Source organism: Hyperolius riggenbachi, chromosome 1 (assembly GCF_040937935.1).
Source record: "Hyperolius riggenbachi isolate aHypRig1 chromosome 1, aHypRig1.pri, whole genome shotgun sequence".
Classification (NCBI taxonomy): domain Eukaryota; kingdom Metazoa; phylum Chordata; class Amphibia; order Anura; family Hyperoliidae; genus Hyperolius; species Hyperolius riggenbachi.
The window spans coordinates 560172781-560193149 of NC_090646.1; the positions used below are offsets into that span (position 1 = coordinate 560172781).

The following is a 20369-nucleotide window of genomic DNA, read 5'->3' on the forward strand; positions in this document are numbered from 1 at the left end:
GTTACGGAACTACAAGTCCCACAATGCATTTGCCTTTGAGTCAGTCATGAGACTGTGGCTGTGAGACTCCTGTGAGACTCCTGCAATGCATTGTGGGACTTGTAGTTCCTTAACAGCTGGAGGGCCAAGTTTGCCCATGCCTACATTAGAGTGCACTCAGTGGGCAGTAGCAGTGTTAGGGAGTCTCGCCCAAGAACTCCTCAGTAGGCCAGCACCTCCTAGGTGCTGGCCTACTGAATTAGGAAGAGCCCGGATTTGAACCCAGGTCAGTGACAGAGCCTTTAACCATTACACGAACAATGATACAAAAGTTTGTGTTTCTATTAAGTATGCAAATGGTACATAACTACCTTGCAATGATAGTAAAATAAATTAAAACAACCATGCAGATCTTTATCTCGGTTTTCCTGACCACAAAGTGCCATTTGTCTGTTTCAGGTCTAAAGCTAAAAACGGAAAGAAGAATTCTAGCCATCAAAAACAAGATGGAGATTCTTCAGATGACGACGATTTTGATAAGCGAGGCTCTAGGCGGCAGGCCACTGTAAATGTCAGCTACAAGGAAGACGAGGAGATGAAAACAGACTCTGATGACTTATTGGAAGTATGTGGGGAAGATGTTCCTCAACCAGAAGAAGATGAATTTGAAACAATTGAAAGAGTAATGGACTCTCGTTTTGGCCGAAAAGGAGGTAATTGGTGAAATAAAACTGTTGTAAAAAGCGAATTGTCTGTTGTGAACAAAATTTCCTGCACTCATGGTGCTTGATTGAATTGTAAAAGCAGAAAAAAAATGTATAGACTCTCACCCACACATTGCAAGCACGTGAACACAAGATCTTATTGCAAATGACTAGTGATCTCCAAGTGAATACACAACAATTTCACATTAAATGTACAGTTAATATTGTACGATTTTTTTTGTTTACTGTTCTACAGGTTTGATTTAAAATTATGTGCAATCCACAAATCAGGTGTTCTGGCTTCTCAGCCTTCACTACCTACATGCTTTTCCCAGTTACTACTCCTACTGTGCAGGTAGCATTTTTGTCTGCATTTTGATGGTCCTGCAGTACCACAAGTTCACTTTAGAGCCCTATTTTTATTTTATTTTTTAAATCCATGTTGTGTGAAATGAATTTGCACATAGTTTTTGCATTACATTATAAATTAATATTTGCTGGCTGGGTTTGTCATGCCAACTTTCTGTGCAAATGTCCAAAACTGTTTGGATGAACCGAACAGTAGTCTGAGAGCTGTCCATACTCTCCTCCTTGTCCCATCGCCACTTAGAGGAGATAGACAGGGAGGATACCAGTTGGTATTCTCCCCTGAATGCAGAGCTGACCCCACCAACAGAAGGGAACAGAGGGTAGATGTGGGCGTGGTCAGGTGATGGCTCTGTGCAGAGGAAGAAACTTCCTCCCTGCTGACAGCTGTATATTTTCTGCACACCAGTGGCGTAGCAATAGGGGGTGCAGAGGTAGCGACTGCATCAGGGCCCTTGGGCTAGAGGGGCCCCATGGGGCCCACTCTCAACTTCAGTATTTGCTCTTTTTTGGTTCTGTGCTTGTAGTAATCACTTCTATAGATGCTTTGAATTGTAGTGATCATTAACCCACTGCTTCCCATCCACTTCTTGCGCCTCAGACGCAGTGGTAGTCCTTGATTGGTTTTGGTGTGCCTTATCAGTTGTTATGTATAACATGCTTGGGGGGGCCCCAATGCAAAACTTGCACTGGGACCCACAGCTTCTTAGCTACGCCACTGCACACATCTCCAGGTCATGTGATTGACTTCTCTAAAGGGAATTTCTCTGAAACGGCTGCACCAAATATATAAACTTCTGTAAATGATGGCATAATTGTGTATTCACCTTTATAAACAATGAAAAGTTCAGGATGGTGAGCTTTACTGTTACATTTCTTGAATTCATCACTTAACATTTACCATAAATAGTATACTAAATCAGGTAGTGTAAAATGTGTGTTAAATGATTCGTTGGTATGGTTACAGTGACTGGTGGTACCACAACTATTTATGCTGTGGAGGCCGATGGAGATCCTAATGCAAACTTCGACAAGACAAAAGAGCCCGGTGAAGTGCAGTATTTAATAAAATGGAAAGGCTGGTCCCATATTCACAATACATGGGAGACGGATGAAACTCTTAAGCAACAAAATGTAAAAGGAATGAAAAAGATGGAAAACTACAAGAAAAAGGAGCAAGAACTGAAAAAATGGTAAGCACAATCATTGAAAAAAATGTTAGTTTCTCTTTTGCAGCCAGAAAATGTTGGATTCCAGTCATGTGCAAGCAGCCTTTCATGCTCAGTTGACATTTGCACTTTTGGTTTGCTGCCAATTACTGACAACTCCAATAAACTCCTTGGCAATGGTAGGAAACCCACCGATTGCAAATTGAGCTAATCACAATGACAGGACTTGCATCATTATGTTAGTGCTCATAGTGACTTTGCAACGATCTGGGGGCTGACATTTTTTTAAAAAATGTATAATATATTCACCAGGTGTCCTGAAGTCCAGCTTTTATCTGCAGCCCAGCCCTACTAGCAGAAGAGGTCACAGGCACTTCACTGATGGGAGCTAGAGAAGCACCTATGACCTTCTGCTGGGGGCAGGGCTAAAGATGGAAGCTCAATCTCGGACCCCTGGTAAGTATAACCATGTTGTCCCCAGAAATTTTTTCCAGCCGGGTGGTATGAAAAAGCCGGGTGGGGAAGGTCCTGCTGGGTGCCACTAGGTGGGGAATCACGCCCCTCCCCCAATAAATTGACAGGCTAGGCTCCGTCTTTTGTACTGGAATCTCTCTTAAAGGAAAAATTAGGCTAGTTACTTACCTGGGGCTTCTAGCCCCCTACAGTGGTCCTGCTCCCTTATCGCCATTTCACTCTGCTCTGTTCCTTAGCCCTGAACCTCCTCGATCATGCTCCAGTGGCCAGGAGTGCTTTGCCCATGCACAGTAGCAATTATTAGTTACCGCGCAAGTGCAAAACGCTACCGGTCTGCAAAGGACAAGAACAAGTTAAGGGGCTGGAAGAAGCCCCAGATAAGTAACTGGCAATTTTCCTTTAACAGTTAGTGTCCTTTAAAGTTCTAACTACCTTTCTGCTGATTTAACAATGAAACTAGCAGCTGTCAAAGGCCAGGGTGTCTCTCACTAATCACTCTGTGCCTCTGTCTGCTTATGCCATGGGTGAGTCTGTGGCCATCTGTACACTGGCTCACTCCTCCCCCACCCCTTTCCCCCAAACTGCAGCTCCTTCACACCAGTGACACTCACTTCTGTCATCAATCAGGACAGGATAATTGTGGGGTGAAAGGGTCAAGCATCCTAAAGTGGGGTAGGGGGGGCTGAATTGGAGGCCCCCCCTCCTCCATTTGTATTAGCCAGCGAGATTACACACATGCACAAATAAGCTGCGGCTGGGACCAGCACAGGGAGAGCAGGAGAGTGTCTGGCTGGACATGCCACAAAGATCAGAGCTGTTATCTCCCAGCTTCAGCTCAGCTCATATAAGCTGCGAGTACAGGGAGAGGAGGAGGACGACAGCTTCTGGCTGTACATTCCGAGAGCTGTGCTTCCTCTCTTCAGCTGATATGAGCTGTGAGTAAACGGACAGAAGGACAGCGTCTGGCTGTACATTCCGAGAGCCGCGCTTTCTCTCTTCAGCTCAACTGAACTGCATGTGACGTCCCTGCATTCCCCGCCCCTCCACCCAACACACAACTGCCAGGAGCCAAGGAAGAGGGCGGAAATAGCGTCCCTGAGTGACAGCGGCTGGCTGCAATTATACACTGATCACTAATAAATGCACAGAGCAGGGATAATTTTACCCGGGCGCTCATGGATCTCACCCGGGCGGCCCACCCAGGTAAATGGCTCTGGGGAGAATACTGTATAATCTTTATTTACATAGAAAAAACAGCGCAAATCAGAAGCAAAACGCTTGGAGTTGCAATTGCCCTATTCACTGCACAAAGCACTTGCACATTGCAAAGCTTGGCGGTGATTCCTAGTGGGTTCCTGCCTTAAGAGCGCGCCTAAAGGCAGACGAGCTATGCCCAAAATTAGATCCTGTGCTTGTAATGGTGAGGCCTGAAAAAAGTGTTAGATACTCACCTCAGTATTGGTAAGGCTCTGGATTGCCCAGCTTCTCCTGCATGCTACTCCAGCCCACTGTTCCTGCACCAGGTCCTTCTAACCCTATTCAATCCAACAAGTCAAATCTTTGTCTTCTGTCTGGCAGTTTGGCCTTGAGCAAGAGCTTCTATACCAGGCATGTGAGAGTACGGTCTGTGCATACCCAATGGGATGAAGCAACCAGGCATAAGCGGCTTAGTTCTACTGAGCATGTATAGGCCTCACTCCCAAACACTAGATAAAAAGGGACCTTGCAGTGAAGCATTGAGCTGGAGAAGGATTCGGGAAGCCTTTGAACCATGTAGAGGCTTTCCACCGCTGAGGTAAATATTTAACTTTTTTGTGTTTTTGTGACTCAAGGATTGATCTACTTCCACATTCCCTGGCCAAGGGTGTACTGGTGTACCTCAATGTCACTGGCTTTCTCTTCTACGATTCGCCAAGACAGTCACACTCCTGATAGCAGAGGTGTAACGATACACATACTCAATCAGATTTTTGCCACATCAGATTGACAGCTGCATAGTTAGTGCTGTATTCTTATGCTAGATACACACTGAGCTTTTCTGGCAGATTTACTGTCAGATCGATTATTTCAAACAAGTCCGATCTGATTTCCTATCGATTTCCGACTGTTTTCTGTTCACTGCTATCATGATGGAAATAATTGATCTGTAAATCAATTATTTACTGTAGATAAGAAAATCTGCCATAAAATCTCAGTGTGTACCCAGCATTAGATTTGTGCTGAACTCTGAGTTGGGAAGGGGAAATATGGATTGCTACATTCTGATTACTTGGTAGATTCAGGTAGGTGTCAGTGTGGTGTGCATGTGTTAAAAGGGCGGTATGGGGAGGAGTGGTGGACCGCTGCAGTTGAAGGTTTTTTTTTTTTTAGGGGTTTGTTGGGTGCTGGTCAGGATGTCTTCTAATGTCTTATCCTAGGTACACATGATGAGATTTTCTGGCAGATTTACTGTGAGATTATTTCCAACATGTCTGATCTGATTTCCGAATGTTTTCCGATAGATTTCTGATCATTTTCCATTCACTCCTATGGAAAAACAATCGCAAATCGGTCAGAACTCAGATCGGACATGTTGAAATAATCGATCTGACAGTAAATCTGCCAGGAGATAATGTGTAGCACTTCCTCTTAGCTGTCAGTAGTTTGATGTGCCAGGCCAAGATCCAGCAGCACTCCGGATCACACTGCATGAAGTAGAGAAGCAGCCGGCACCATCCAGTTCAGTAATGCTCTTTTACTGAAGTAAAAACATCTCAGCAAATAACAGCGACGTTTCGAGGTTAGCACCTCTTTATCAAGCTTATGCTGAAATTATGTCACACATAAACCATTTAAACACAGGTTTATATACTAAACATGATTATGCAGCAACCAATCACATGATACTAAGCTTCTCCCCAATCATAATAGTCCGTGAGTTGCCGGGCCTGATGGGGAACTTAAAGGTTGCTGCCTCATAGGTACATTTAACCTGCTGGGCGGTCTGGACGAGCACAGCTCGTCCAGTACCGCCGGAGGCTGCCGCTCAGGCCCTGCTGGGCCGATTTGGCTGAAATAAAAAGCAGCACACGCAGCCGGCACTTTGCCAGCCGCGTGTGCTGCCTGATCGCCGCCGCTCTGCGGCGATTCGCCGCGAGCAGCGGCGAAAGAGGGCCCCCCTAGCCGCCTGAGCCCTGCGCAGCCGGAACAAAAAGTTCCGGCCAGCGCTAAGGGCTGGATCGGAGGCGGCTGACGTCACGACGTCGGCTGACGTCGATGACGTCACTCCGCTCGTCGCTATGGCGACGATATAAGCAAAACAAGGAAGGCCGCTCATTGCGGCCTTCCTTGTTTATTCTGGGCGCCGGAGGCGATCGGAAGATCGCCTCCGGAGCGCCCTCTAGTGGGCTTTCATGCAGCCAACTTTCAGTTGGCTGCATGAAATAGTTTTTTTTTTATTAAAAAAAAACCCTCCCGCAGCCTGCCTGGCGATCTTAATAGAACGCCAGGCAGGTTAACCACTTGCCGACCAGGGGTGATTTGCCTGATCTGTGCTGCGTGGGCTCTCCAGCCCGCAGCACAGATCAGTATTATGCCAGGGCGATCAGACTTCCCCCCCCCCCCCCCCTTTTTCCCCACTAGGGGGATGTCCTGCCGGGGGGGTCTGATCGCCGCCGGCCATCTGCGTTTTGCAGGGAGGGCTCCTCAAAGCCCCCCTCCGCAGCCATTTTCGCCCTCTGCCTCCTTACCTCCCTCCCTCTCTCCGTAATGCGCAGGACGGAGTTCCGTCCTGCGCATTGAAGGATAGGCTTCCGCCTATCAGATGCCGGCGATCCCCGGCCAATCAGAGGCCGGGGATCGCCGATCTGCCCTATGGCACTGCTGCGCAGCAGCGTCGTATGATGTAAACAGCGGGCATTTCTTCCCCGTGTGTTTACATTTTGCCGGCGAGCCGCAATCTGCGGCTCTCTGGCTGTTCACGGAGACACCCACCTTGGTTAACCGCCGCGGCCCCTGCTGCCCGTCAATCACCACCACCTTCTCCTATCCATCCGCCCATAGCGGACCTGACAGGCAACTAGGTGGGGTAGACGCCAGTGCGCCCGCGCTCATGTGTGGACACTATGCGTCCAGACGGGCAGATGGTGACGTAGGCGGCTAGAATATCCGCCATATGTCACACGGTAGGCGGGGGAGCGGTGGCGACCAATGGGAGCGCATGTATGGCGTCCATGTGGCATATTCGCACATACAAACAATGCGTCACAAAGTACGTCTATATATATAGCGTCCATGTGGCATATTAACATATGTGAACAAAGTATTTGGATCCATGCGACAACAAAGACACAAGAACTGCCATAAAGTCGCATAACATCCCACACTGTGTACACATTAAGGACAAATGGGTTGTGATCAAAACAATAAATAAACACAGTAGCGAAAACAGAAATATGGACATAACTGAAGGATGAATCAGGGAAGGGGGTCCATGAGTGCTTGGAATCAGTCCACAGGATTATTTTTGCGTAACAGCATTAAGTTGTACAGACAATATACTACTCCAGTATTAAGCTGGATACAATGGAGCCCACCAGGAACAAAAAATTAAATAAAAGGTGATAAATCCAGTTCTCTATTGAGTCCCCAGGGTTCCATTGTATCCAGCCTTTTAATCCAAAATGCCTCTCTCCAAAGTAGTCTCTTAACTCGATCACCCCCTCTCCTCAAAGGGGCCATCTGCTCTATAACCATGAATCTTAGTTGGCTCACGTGGTGTTTAGCCTGTACAAAATGATATGGAACCGCTTGTTCCACTAGACGTTCTCTGATCGCATGTTTATGCGATGACAACCTTTTCTTGAGTTTTTGTGTGGTCTGACCAATATATAGCAGGCCACAGGGGCATTTCAGAGCGTACACCACATAATCAGAATCACATGTATGCCAGCCTTTGACCTTAAATTTAGTGCCACGTTGTGGGTACACCAATTCAGCTCCCTTTATAACTGAGCTACAGTGAACACAATTGAGACATGGATATGTCCCCTGTCTCTTTATCTGTGATTGAATGTTCTCCTGCTTGGTGTCTGCATGTACCAGACGATCTCGCAGGGTAGGTGGTCTCTTATATGAGACCAAGGGGGGATTACTGAAGTGCTCCACCTCAGGAAAACTCTCTGACAATAGATGCCAGTGGCGTCTAATTATCCTGGTAATATTGTCACTGTGTGTTGTACCTTGTAACAAAAGGAATACGATTCTGCATGCATTGTCTAGATCTCCGATTTCCACTGTGTCCACCCACTCTTGTCCTAGCCCTCTCTAAAGTGTCTATAGGGTAACCTCTTGAAAGAAATTTTTGTTGCTTCTCCTCCATCCTCCTCCCCTGCACCTCCCCATCCTCAACTATATGGTGCATCCTCTAAAATTGGCTGATGGGGACCGACCTCCTAGTAGCCCCCGGATGGAAACTCTCGTAATGGGGAAGGGAGTTCACATCCGTGGGCTTAACATAGAGGTCGGTCACCAATCTATCACCCTGTCTAATAACCATAGTATCCAAAATGCTCACCCGATCTGGCGAGCTATGTATTGTAAGTTTAATGTCTCCACATCTGCTCATAAGTTCTTCCACAAACTATTGTAGGGCAGAATGCGGCCCCGCCCTCATGCAAAAAACATCTATATATCTGTCCCATTGTATGGCATACCTTTGGAACAACTGATTCGTGTAGACAAACATGTCTTCATAAACGCCCATAAAGATGTTTGCGTAGGACGGAGCCACATTCAACCCCATTGCAGTTCCCCTCACCTGCATATAAAAGAGGTCTTCAAAACGAAAGTAATTGTACCGCAACACAATATTCAATAGTTCACAAATGAACCCAATCTGCACTGGTGTGTAATCTGATGTGGTCTCCAATAGATAACGGACAGCCTCCACACCCCCAGACAAAGGGTCTCAAGATCTGGTGAAGATATTTGGCCACTGGAGCAAATACAGAATCCACCCCGGCTACAATTGGGCGGCCGGGGGGATTGTGTATTTGCTCCAGTGGCCAAATATCTTCACCAGATCTTGAGACCCTTTGTAATAGCACTTAAGTCCTATCTTCGCGATACTCAGATGTTTCTGAATGTTCTTCGCTGTATGGATTCATTGCAGGGACCCTGCCTTTTGTTTACACTTGACGTGGAGAGCCTCTACACCTCCATCCCTCACGATGGGGGTGTGAAGGCTGTCCGTTATCTATTGGAGACCGCATCAGATTACACACCAGTGCAGATTGGGTTCATTTGTGAACTATTGAATATTGTGTTGCGGTACAATTACTTTCGTTTTGAAGACCTCTTTTATATGCAGGTGAGGGGGAACTGCCATGGGGTCGACTGTTGCTCTGTCCTACGCAACCATCTTTATGGGCATTTATGAAGACATGTTTGTCTACACGAATCAGTTGTTCCAAAGGTATGCCATACAATGGCACAGATGATGTTTTTTGCGTGTGAGCGGGCCGCATTCTGCCCTACAACAGTTTGTGGAAGAACTTGAGCAGATGTGGAGACATTAAACTTACAATACATAGCTCGCCAGATCGGCTCGCTCTGAAATGCCCCAGTGGCCTGCTATATATTGGTCAGACCACACAAAAACTCAAGAAAAGGTTGTCATCGCATAAACATGCGATCAGAGAACGTCTAGTGGAACAAGCGGTTCCATATCATTTTGTACAGGCTAAACCCCACGTGAGCCAACTAAGATTCATGGTTATAGAGCAGATGGCCCCTTTGAGGAGAGGGGGTGATCGAGTTAAGAGACTACTTTGGAGAGAGGCATTTTGGATTAAAAGGCTGGATACAATGGAACCCTGGGGACTCAATAGAGAACTGGATTTATCACCTTTTATTTAATTTTTTGTTCCTGGTGGGCTCCATTGTATCCAGCTTAATACTGGAGTAGTATATTGTCTGTACAACTTAATGCTGTTACGCAAAAATAATCCTGTGGACTGATTCCAAGCACTCATGGACCCCCTTCCCTGATTCATCCTTCAGTTATGTCCATATTTCTGTTTTCGCTACTGTGTTTATTTATTGTTTTGATCACAACCCATTTGTCCTTAATGTGTACACAGTGTGGGATGTTATGCGACTTTATGGCAGTTCTTGTGTCTTTGTTGTCGCATGGATCCAAATACTTTGTTCACATATGTTAATATGCCACATGGACGCTATATATATACGTACTTTGTGACGCATTGTTTGTATGTGCGAATATGCCACATGGACGCCATACATGCGCTCCCATTGGTCGCCACCGCTCCCCCGCCTACCGTGTGACATATGGCGGATATTCTAGCCGCCTACGTCACCATCTGCCCGTCTGGACGCATAGTGTCCACACATGAGCGCGGGCGCACTGGCGTCTACCCCATCTAGTTGCCTGTCAGGTCCGCTATGGGCGGATGGATAGGAGAAGGTGGTGGTGATTGACGGGCAGCAGGGGCCGCGGCGGTTAACCAAGGTGGGTGCCTAGGGATGGGAGGGACTTCATTTAACCTCTTGACGACCAGCTAACGCCGATTGGCGGGTTACCATGGAAACGCTTTCCATGTCAGTTCACGGAGGGTGTCTCCGTGAACAGCCGGAGAGCCGCAGATCGCGGCTCGCCGGCAAAATGTAAACACGCGGGGAAGAAATCCCCGCTGTTTACACCATATGGCGCTGCTGCGCAGCAGTGCCGTAGGGCAGATCGGCGATCCCCGGCCTCTGATTGGCCGGGGATCGCCGGCATCTGATAGGCGGAAGCCTATCCTTCAATGCGCAGGACGGAACTCCGTCCTGCGCATTACAGAGGGAGGGAGGTAAGGAGGCAGAGGGCGGAAATGGCTGCGGAGGGGGGCTTTGAGGAGCCCCCCCTGCAAAACGCAGATGGCCGGCGGCGATCAGACCCCCCCGGCAGGACATCCCCCTAGTGGGGAAAAAGGGGGGGGGAAGTCTGATCGCCCTGGCATAATACTGATCTGTGCTGCGGGCTGGAGAGCCCACGCAGCACAGATCAGGCAAATCACCCCTGGTCGGCAAGTGGTTAAATGTACCTATGAGGCAGCAACCTTTAAGTTAAGAGCAGGTGGCCCCTTTGAGGAGAGGGGGTGATCGAGTTAAGAGACTACTTTGGAGAGAGGCATTTTGGATTAAAAGGCTGGATACAATGGAACCCTGGGGACTCAATAGAGAACTGGATTTATTACCTTTTATTTAAAGGGACTCCGAGCAGTGCAGAAACTATAGAAAGGTGCATATCATTTTAAAGCTCTCTTTCTCCTCTTTCCAATGATATATAAACCGCCGCCCTACGCCGTTTAGTTTTCGCTACTTTCGCGATTGAAATTGCCGCGGCCGCGATTTCAATCGCGAAAATAGAGAAAACTAAAAGGTGTAGGGCGACAATTTAGGGGCCGTCAGAGGAGAAAGAGAGCTTTAAAATGATATCCATCTTTCCATAGTTACTTGTATTACACAGGACGACACTTTCCCCAGTGTCAGCAGCTCCATTCAGCAGAAAAAGTCGCCCTGTGTAATACAATGTAACTATGGAAAGATGGATATAATTTTAAAGCTCTCTTTCTCCTCTTACTGACGACCCCTAAATCGTGGCCCTATAATCATGTTTAGTATATAAACCTATGTTTGAATGATTTATGTGTGACATACTTTCAGCATAAGCTTGATAAAGAGGTGCTAACCTCGAAACGTCGCTGTTATTTGCTGAGATGTTTTTACTTCAATAGAAGAGCATTACTGAACTGGATGGTGCCGGCTGCTTCTCTACTTCATACAGTAAATCTGCCAGAAAATCTTATTGTGTGTATCTAGCATTAATGATGGTGAACAGTGATGAAATGTTGGATTTGACATTTAAATGTTAAGTGCCTCGTGTGATTACTATTTTGCAGTACCGTATATACTCGCATATAAGCCGACCCACGTATAAGCCGAGGTACCCACTTTTCCCTTATAAACCAGGGAAAAGTGAAAAGCCCCCTACCCAGTATAGCACCTTCCACAGTAGCTTGATGTGCCCCTAGTGCAAGTCAGCCCATCTCCCCATCGCCAGATGTCCCAAAAATGATAAAGCTGTGACCCTGTTCAATGCACCGCTGACACATTTCTTGCCGCTCCGCTCCACAAGCCAGGGGACGCAGGTAGTCTTGAGCAGTGCACTCTGCACACCATGTTGTAGGGGATGGGGAGCACAGAAACAGCAGGGAGGCAGCTGGCAAGAGCAGGATCACTAGTGCACAATCCTTACGCTCCTCTGCCAGTAACAAAAACTGCTCCACCATCCGTTCTGCTCTACTGACTCGCATATAAGCAGAGGGGGTAACTTTTCAGCACATTTTTTGTACTGAAAAATTAGGCTTAAATGTGAGTATATGCAGTAATTGAGGATCAACCCCATATGAGGCCTATCTATTGTAATGATGAATTACAACTGAAGAGAGAAGGCGGCTGGATAGTGTACTGGTTAAGGGCTCTGCCATCTTTGTGTCTAAATTACACTTCGTGTTCTGGGCGACCAAAATGCGAAGTGGCCGTGTTACAGCGGCCAATGTCAGAAACTCCTCCCCCCGCCTCTCTCTCAAGTAGTCGGCCAATAGGGAGTGGCAATTAGAGTCTGGGGCTCAGGCTCCTCCCCCGCCGCCTCCTCTCACCACTGGCATTGGGCATCCCTACCCACCCTGTATCTTCCCCTCGCTCAGTTCCACACTACGACAAGTTTGTTTGTAACCGTGGGGAAGTACCGCAAGAAGCAGGGGTTCGTGCTACCACTTTCATTCCAATGTGTGGGCACTGCAGAGCGGGTGCTGGCAGAAGCAATGTCTGCAGCGTTCCCACTGCCTGCTCCTTGCTGTGCTTCCCTGTGGTGACGAACTTGGGTGTGCGAGGGGAGATAGAGGGTGGGTAGAGATACTGGACCTGCGGCTGCCAGAGGTGAGACTGCTGAGAGGAGGGAGGAGCCGTCGGAATGATCCTTTTTTGTAATTGGCACATAGGCACTGTAATACGGCCACTTAACATTTTGACCGGCCAGATCTATGGTGTCTTTGAGGCTGTGAAGGTTTTTTGTTTTCCCTCCCCCTCGTCCCAGGGACCCAGGGTAAGGGCTTGTTCAGACTTAGGGCGATTTTGACTTTTTTTTTAAATCGTCCTAAAAGCTCTTGTACAATGATTCCCTATGAGAGGGTTCACATCTGAGCGTGTTCGATTCCGATCCGCTCACCAAAACGCTGCCTGAACCATTTTTGGGGCGAATTGCGATGGAAGGTATCAGGAAATCGCAAAGTGTGTAGAGATTTTCCAAACACTTTTTAGAATAAATACATTGTATTTATTATTTTCCGGGTCAAAGAGTTCACTTCCTGGAAGTGAAAAAAACAAATTGCTCTGCAAAAGCGCTTAGAAAAGTGCTTTGCAAAAAATCCCTAACACGCAGATAAACGCCGGGAGGCGCTAACAAAAAATTGCCCGCAAAAACGCATCAGTGATTGCGTTTTATGATGTGAACAATGCCTAAAGGAAAACTGAAGCAAGAGGGATATAGAGGCTGCCATATTTATTTCCCTTTAAGCAATACCAGTTGCTTGGCTGTCCTGCTGATCTTCTGCCTTTAATACTTTTAGCCATAGGCCCTGAATAAGCATGCAGCAGATCAGGTGTTTCTGACAAGATTATCTGCATACTTGTTACTGGCGTGATTCAGACACTGCTGCAGTGAAATACATCCGCAGGGCTGCCAGGCAACTGGTATTGTTTAAAAAGAAATAAATATGGCAGCCTCCATATTTTTCTCGTTTCAGTTGCCCCCTAAATTCAAGTGTGCAACAGAGATTATTTCAGCAAACGTAGGGATGAAACTTTGCTCTGTTGTTAAGTCAATACTGTATATATTACAGTAAGATTTTATTCTATATTAAACATGGTTTTCCACTTTTCTTCTACAGGTTAAAAGCAGCTTCTCCAGAAGATGTAGAGTATTACAATTGTCAGCAGGAGCTTACTGATGACCTTCATAAGCAGTATCAATTTGTGGAGAGAATCATAGGTAACAAATCTACTGTACATCAGGGTGAACATTATAGGAGGCTGTTCCATGTAAAATTCTGTATATAGAAGTTAAGGAAAGAAAGTAACGTGGTTATCACATTTAGGAAAGTACGGTACATAAGGGAACTTTTCAGAATTCTGCTTTTTCAGAATGGAGTGGATTCTTCACCATACTGCTTGGATTGTGTGCCAACTGGCTAAAAGAAAAACCCCTCTAGGTGGATTCATCATCATCAGCTCCTTTGGATCCATATCTATCTGGTTGTCCCTCTAGCCTGTTTAAAGAGGAGCTGTTAGGTATAGGGTCTCAGAGAAAATAAACACATATATCAGTAGCTAAACATTGGCTGTACTTACATTACATATGCATTTCACTGTCCACGTTTGGGTTTCACAGAAGTTTTATATAGTATTTGCAGAGAATGATGCTCCTGACAGCTTATGGCAGGTTCCATGTTTGTCTGTCTCCTATGAAGCCAAATGTGTCGTCATGTCCTGCCTGCTTCCTGATGATTCACTCACACAAAAGATCGGTAATGTAAAACACTACTGTGCAGTGAATATTAATTAGCCATGTGGCTAGGAACAATAGCGGACTCCTGCAGTGTACTCTGCTGGGAGTTTTTTCAATGTTGTGAGCTGCTGCTTTTGTAACACGAGCCCTGTAACTTATCAATAGCAGCCGAGGGGAGGGCCCCAGAATGCTTTGCTGTATGGTATGCGGCTCTCGGCTTCTTAAGAGCTTGGGTCTAACAGCTTTGCTGATAAGCACACATCAAAACTAAGAGAGATTTTTAACTTCAGTATTGCCTTTTTGGCTTCCTTCTAAACTGTTTAACACAGGAGAATAGAGGTTTAAATTAGCTTTTGCAGCCTGACAGTTACTCTTTAAGTATAGACTCACTACAAGAGAGAGAGTTAGTCTTTGCCTCTAAAACATTTAATTGGAACGGAGGCAGGGTTTAAACGTTTTATAATTGCATGGCTTTTCCCGCTTGCAAATTTACATTTGTACTTAAATTGGGGCAAAACCCCCTCGTGCAGCCTTTGGAAGAACTTGTGTCCCCGAGTACCTCCGAAGATGTAGTGCACATGTGAATACGGGTTTTAGCATGCCCAGAAGGAAGCACGTGTCTTAAGAAGCACTCAGGGGCACTAGTACCTCTGAAGCCTTTCTGAGAATGGCCAAAAACACAGCCGGTCACAGGACGTCACTGTAGGATGGAGCTTGAACAACGGGACAATCTCTGAGGACTGGGAATGCTCTATGCAGGCAGATAAGATCCTGGTTAAAGGTGCCGGCTTTTATGTAGAGCCCGAACCTTTGACCAAGGTTCGAATCCCGGCTCAAGTCAGTATGTAAAATGGTAAGACTTCTTTGGGCATGGCTCCCTAATGTTCTAGTCAACTGTGGGCTGCGCATTTAGTGGCTGCAACTCTGAAGCACTTAGCGTTCACCAGGAGAAAGGTTTAATGTTTTAGCACCTATAGGTAGACTATAGGAAGACCTCGGGTACTTTACGGTGAATCTTAAAAATGTAGTTTTACTTGTTGGGTGGAATGGAGCTGTGCTATGATCATATGACTTGGTTCTTCTGATTTGGTTTCTTTTTCATGTTTACTGTACAAAAGCCTAAAATCAGTATTACAAAGGCTTCCTGGTTACCATATGCTGCTTTATGTTATGTGTTATGCACATTTTTTAATTACCGTACTTGAACCAAACAAAATTAGAACAAATGTATTTATTTTGTAATAAATGGTATTTTATTGTACTTGCTGGATACAACAGTTTATTCTTGATACTAGCGTAGTTCATATCTGTATCTTTGGCATAGCTATCTTGTACTTGTGGCTTTCTAGTGTATGCATTAGTAAAAGTCACACTGCTAAATTTTGTATTGTTTAACAGCCCATTCAAATCAGAAATCAGCCGCCGGATATCCTGATTATTTCTGCAAGTGGCAAGGTCTTCCATACTCAGAGTGCAGTTGGGAAGATGGAGCACTAATTGCTAAGAAGTTTCAAGGACACATTGATGAATACTTTAGCAGGAATCAGTCCAAAACGATCCCTTCTAAAGAGTGCAAGGTAAGAAAAATATGGGGTTTCTATATGGGGGAGAGGTTCTGAGTAAAGCAGAGTCAGTCAGATTTTCCCTCTGCTCCAACAGATTAGCCACACGATAAATATTTGTTACAAACTCCTGCTTAAAAATAGTGTCAGAAAGGGTTAAGACATTCACTTTCATCTGGAGGCTTACTAGTCATCGTGCCATGAGATCCCAAAGTGTTCTTTGACCACTTATTCCAGAAAATGAGGCTAAAGCAAACACAGCAGAGAGTCACTGAGTGCAAGCTTAATTTGACTGTTTTACACTATGGCATTCCTTTTGGACAGAGAAAGAGAAGATAAGTGTATTTGAAATAAAGCCTAGGTAAATGGGGTTTCATTGCATGTTCTACCAGACTAATTATGTTGAAATGCTAAATGCACTAAAGTGTAGACATAACACGTTGTCATGCATGTTATTTTAAATCAAATTAGCCTAAAGTAAATTATTTGCCTAGGGTTTGTCATTAACCAGTTCGTGACGCAGCCTACTAAAATCTACACCCTTTGTGTCCCATCTCTGCCTGAGTGTAGATTTCCACTTCCCTCCACGACAGGTCCACCAGGAGATTACCTCGCCTATCTCTGGGACAGGAAAAACAGAACAAATATAAACACCACCTCCTACATCCTACCTCAGTGTTCTTCCTGTCCCCTGGACGGATGTAATTCCTGGCCTGGCGGGAGGCCAGAGGTTGAGGGTCGGGATTCCTGCTGCCTGCCCGGGTGAACCTGAGTCTGGGGATCCCAGGGGCTGCTTTGTGACTGGGATGGCAGGCTTCCTGGATTAAGGGCTCAGGCACCACTAATCTGTGGCTTGCAGCTGCTCCTCCACAGCGCAGTAGGAAGCACTACGGTGGGCGTGCGTTCCACAGAGGGCTTCCGGCACAAGGAGGGTGGCCATGGCCCACATGGGATGCTGCGCTGTGCAGCCTCTATATCAGATAGACACTGAGAGGCAGAGCAGGTTAGATCTGAGGCTGCAAAAGGATCCGCCTCTCCTCCTGCACACACCATGGAGCTTTCCCCCTTCAGGGCGGGGACCCAGCCGCACTAGCCAGTTCAGACCAGGTAAGATCTCTTGTCACTGGCTAGGAAGCGGCAAGTGTAGTTAAAGGTTTATGCAGCCTAGTAATGGGTGTTCAGTGTGTTTTTTCAGAACCCAAGGCCTGCAAAGTTACCTGAGGGCTCAGAACCTAGAACGTGTGGGATCTGCCACAAGAAGCTTTCTGCATCCTATCCGAAACCTTTGTGCAATACCTGTATTTTATCGGTGTTAAAGCATGAAAGTGCAGACATGTTTAAAGACATGCTTTTCAAGATCAGCTGGCTGAAAAGTTTTCCACTGCCAATGTTCCTTCTGCTTTACCGTCTACCTCTGCGGTATCTCAGCCTATGGAGGCTAGTGATATTCCTAGAGCATTTCAGGTTCCATGGGTTTCAGGGTCCTTTTCGGAGTAAGCGGAGCCAGCTGGTTGGTCCTCTGGACAGGAAGATGAGACACCCAGAAGCTCCTCAAAAGGAAATTTAAATTGCTCCCTGATTGGTCAGAGGAACGGTTAGAATTTATATAATCTGCATTAAGGCTGCTTTCACAGTGGGACGTTACTGGTGCACATTAGTGCAGCCTGTAACGCTCCCCCAACGCACAGCAATGTAACACAAGTGGGCAGTTCACAGTGCCCACGTTGCGTTACATGTAACGCTGCACGTTGTAGTGAAAGTGCAGCCATCTGTGCGTTCTAGACTGTTTGCACATGCTCATTGGGGGGCGGAGAGGAGGCGGGGAGATGCCGCTACAGTAGCCGCGCACATGGCTACTTAATATGCACTGGCGGCCGCTGATTGGCCGGCGGGACCACGTGATGCGGAGTGTCTCACTCCGCATCACGTGGTCCCGCCGGCCAATCAGTGCCACTCTGGGAGACCTTATGCAGATAGAGCCACCTAACGCGGCTCACTCTAACGTCCTCTCCCGCACCACCATGCGTTGCGTTAGGGGCACGTTATGCGACCATAATGTCCCCTAAAACGCAACGTCTTAGTGTGTAAGTAGTCTAAATATTCAGACAGGTGTTCTGAAACCTTCTACAGTTGAGGATGTGATGTATTTGGAACAGACGGTTGCTAAAGGGTTAGTATTTCCAGTTCATAAATCCATGCATGAAATGATTGAAAACAAATGGAAAGAGCCAGACAAAAAGTTTTGTTCATACATTTTTTAAAAGACTATATCCCTTTAATAAAAAGAAGTTTCTAAATGCCCTAAATTAGACTTGGCCATTTCAAAATTATCCAAAGATTCACCAATTCCATTTGAGGACACGGGAACCCTCAGAGATTTATTGGATAAGAAAATGGAGGCGCTAATAAAAAAAAATAATGGGAGGGTGTTTCAGCCTCACTTGCCACGTAATCTAGCAGCCACTTGCACTGCTAGGTACTTAACTACCATATATACCGGCGTATAAGACAAAGTTTTAACCCTGAAAAATCTTCTGAAAAGTCGGGGGTCGTCTTATACGCCGAGTGTCAGAATGTCAGGACTGGTCAGGGTGCCGTGTGTCAGGCAGAACTGTAATTACCTTATGCTGCAGTCATCCGGTAATAAGAAAGATAGATCGCGTTCTCAGTTTAAAAAATAACTTGTTGTAACAGCTTCTTGCGAGCAGCCGCTCGCGCGGGTAGCAGTGCAGCTTCCGGCGTCACCTGACTTGTGACATGTGCGCGCCACAATACAGCCCGGCAATCTCTTCCTGCGTGATCCTCATCAGTGGAGCGCACACGTCACCAGGCAAGGGACGCAGGAAGCTGCACTGCTAACCGCGCGAGCGGCTGCTCGCAAGAAGCTGTTACAACAAGTTAATTTTAAACTGAGAGCGTGATCTATCTTTTTTATTACCGGATGACTGCAGCATAAGGTAATTACAGCTCTGCCTGACACCCGGCACCCTGACACTCCTATTATGGGGTAATCTTATACGGCGAGCATACCCCAACCTCTACATTTTAACTGGCAATGTTGGGGGGGTCGTCTTATACGCCCAGTCGCCTTATACGCCAGCATATACGGTATTTGGTTGCAGGAGCTGCAAGCTCTTTGGAAAAGTGGGTCTCAAACTGAGAATATAGACGGTTGTGACGTTAAGACTAGCAGCAAAGTTTCTTGCTGATGCTTCTAGTGAAGCAGTTAGAATCTCTGCATGGAGTTTGGCATTAACTTGGCCAGAAGGTTCCTGTGGCTAAAAAACTGGGATGGTGATGCTATGGCCAAAAATAAACTTTGGCCTCCCTTTTGAAGGCAAAATTACTTTTTGGCTCTGCTCTGGAAACTGCGTTAGACAGAGCAGCAGAAAAGACAGTTTTCCAGCCAGTAAGAAAAAACTGGTTTCCAAAAATAATTCATTTCTTTGGGAACATTTTGAAAAACAGAATCTGGAAAGAAATGGCAAGGCAAAAACTTTTTTCTAGCATGGCAATTTAAAAAAACAAACAAACAGGTACATCTGCTGGACTATCAAAAATGGTTACAAAATTTTACTCGAATTCCCCCAAGATCATTCAGGGTAACTAGCTCTCTCCAGTGCTCAGTTCAGCAAACGGCAATGCAAAAAGCTGTGGGGTCTTGGTTCCAGAAGGGAGTTGTGGAGGAAGTTCCTTTTGCAGGAAAGAGAAAGGATTGTATTCCACTCTCTTCCTGGTTCCAAAACCGAATGGTGATTTTCGCAATATCAGTCTTCAGTTTCTAAATCAGTATGTAAAATACAAAAGATTCCCGATGGAATCTATCCGCTCCACGATTCTTCTTCTGGGGAAAAAATATTTCATGGCCTCCATAGACCTTATGGATGCATACTACTATGTCCCCATACATCCAAGGCACTGGAAGTACCTGAGAGCAGCAGTTCAGATTCAATCCCAGGTCCTTCATCTGCAATTCAAAGCTCTCCCGTGGGATTTCAAGCGCTCTCAGGATCTTCTCAAAGATTGATAGAGGTAGCAGCCTTTTTGAGAATGCAGAAGATTATTCTAGTTCCTTATCTAGACGATCTTCTGATAGCTACGAAAATGAGGGAGACTCTCCAAGACCATATTCTGTTTGTGCTTGGAGCTCTGAAGGACTTGGGATAATTCTGAACCTACAGAAATCCGATGCAATTCCGGGACAGAAAATTTTTTTCTGGGAGTCTCGATAGATTCAACTCTACAGATCTCCTGTTTGCCGAAAAAGAAAGTGGATCCTCTAATCGAGAGTACCGTATTTTTCGCCGTATAAGATGCTCCGGAAAATAAGACGCACCTTGGTTTAGAGGCCAAAAACCAAGAAAAAATAAAAAGAAACCTGGTGCATCCATATTTCAGGAGCTTCTTGTACGTGACCTCTCCCAAATGGTGTCCTCCCCCAAATGGTGTCCTCCTGCGTCCCAATGTCTTCCCCCCCCCCCATGTGTCCTGCTGTCTGCCCCCATGT

At 46.2% G+C, this 20369-nt stretch overlaps 1 protein-coding gene across 4 annotated transcripts in view; it reads left to right on the forward strand.

Moving 5' to 3' along the window:
• CHD1 (chromodomain helicase DNA binding protein 1) overlaps window positions 1-20369 on the forward strand; it is a 105591-nt gene that overhangs the window by 37518 nt on the left and 47704 nt on the right. For all 4 annotated transcript variants that reach the window (XM_068247477.1, XM_068247479.1, XM_068247478.1 and 1 more), the window contains 4 exons: window positions 439-692; window positions 2017-2242; window positions 13684-13784; window positions 15699-15877. In XM_068247477.1, coding sequence (XP_068103578.1) covers window positions 439-692; window positions 2017-2242; window positions 13684-13784; window positions 15699-15877 — 760 coding nt within the window. The remainder of the gene's footprint in view (window positions 1-438; window positions 693-2016; window positions 2243-13683; window positions 13785-15698; window positions 15878-20369) is intronic.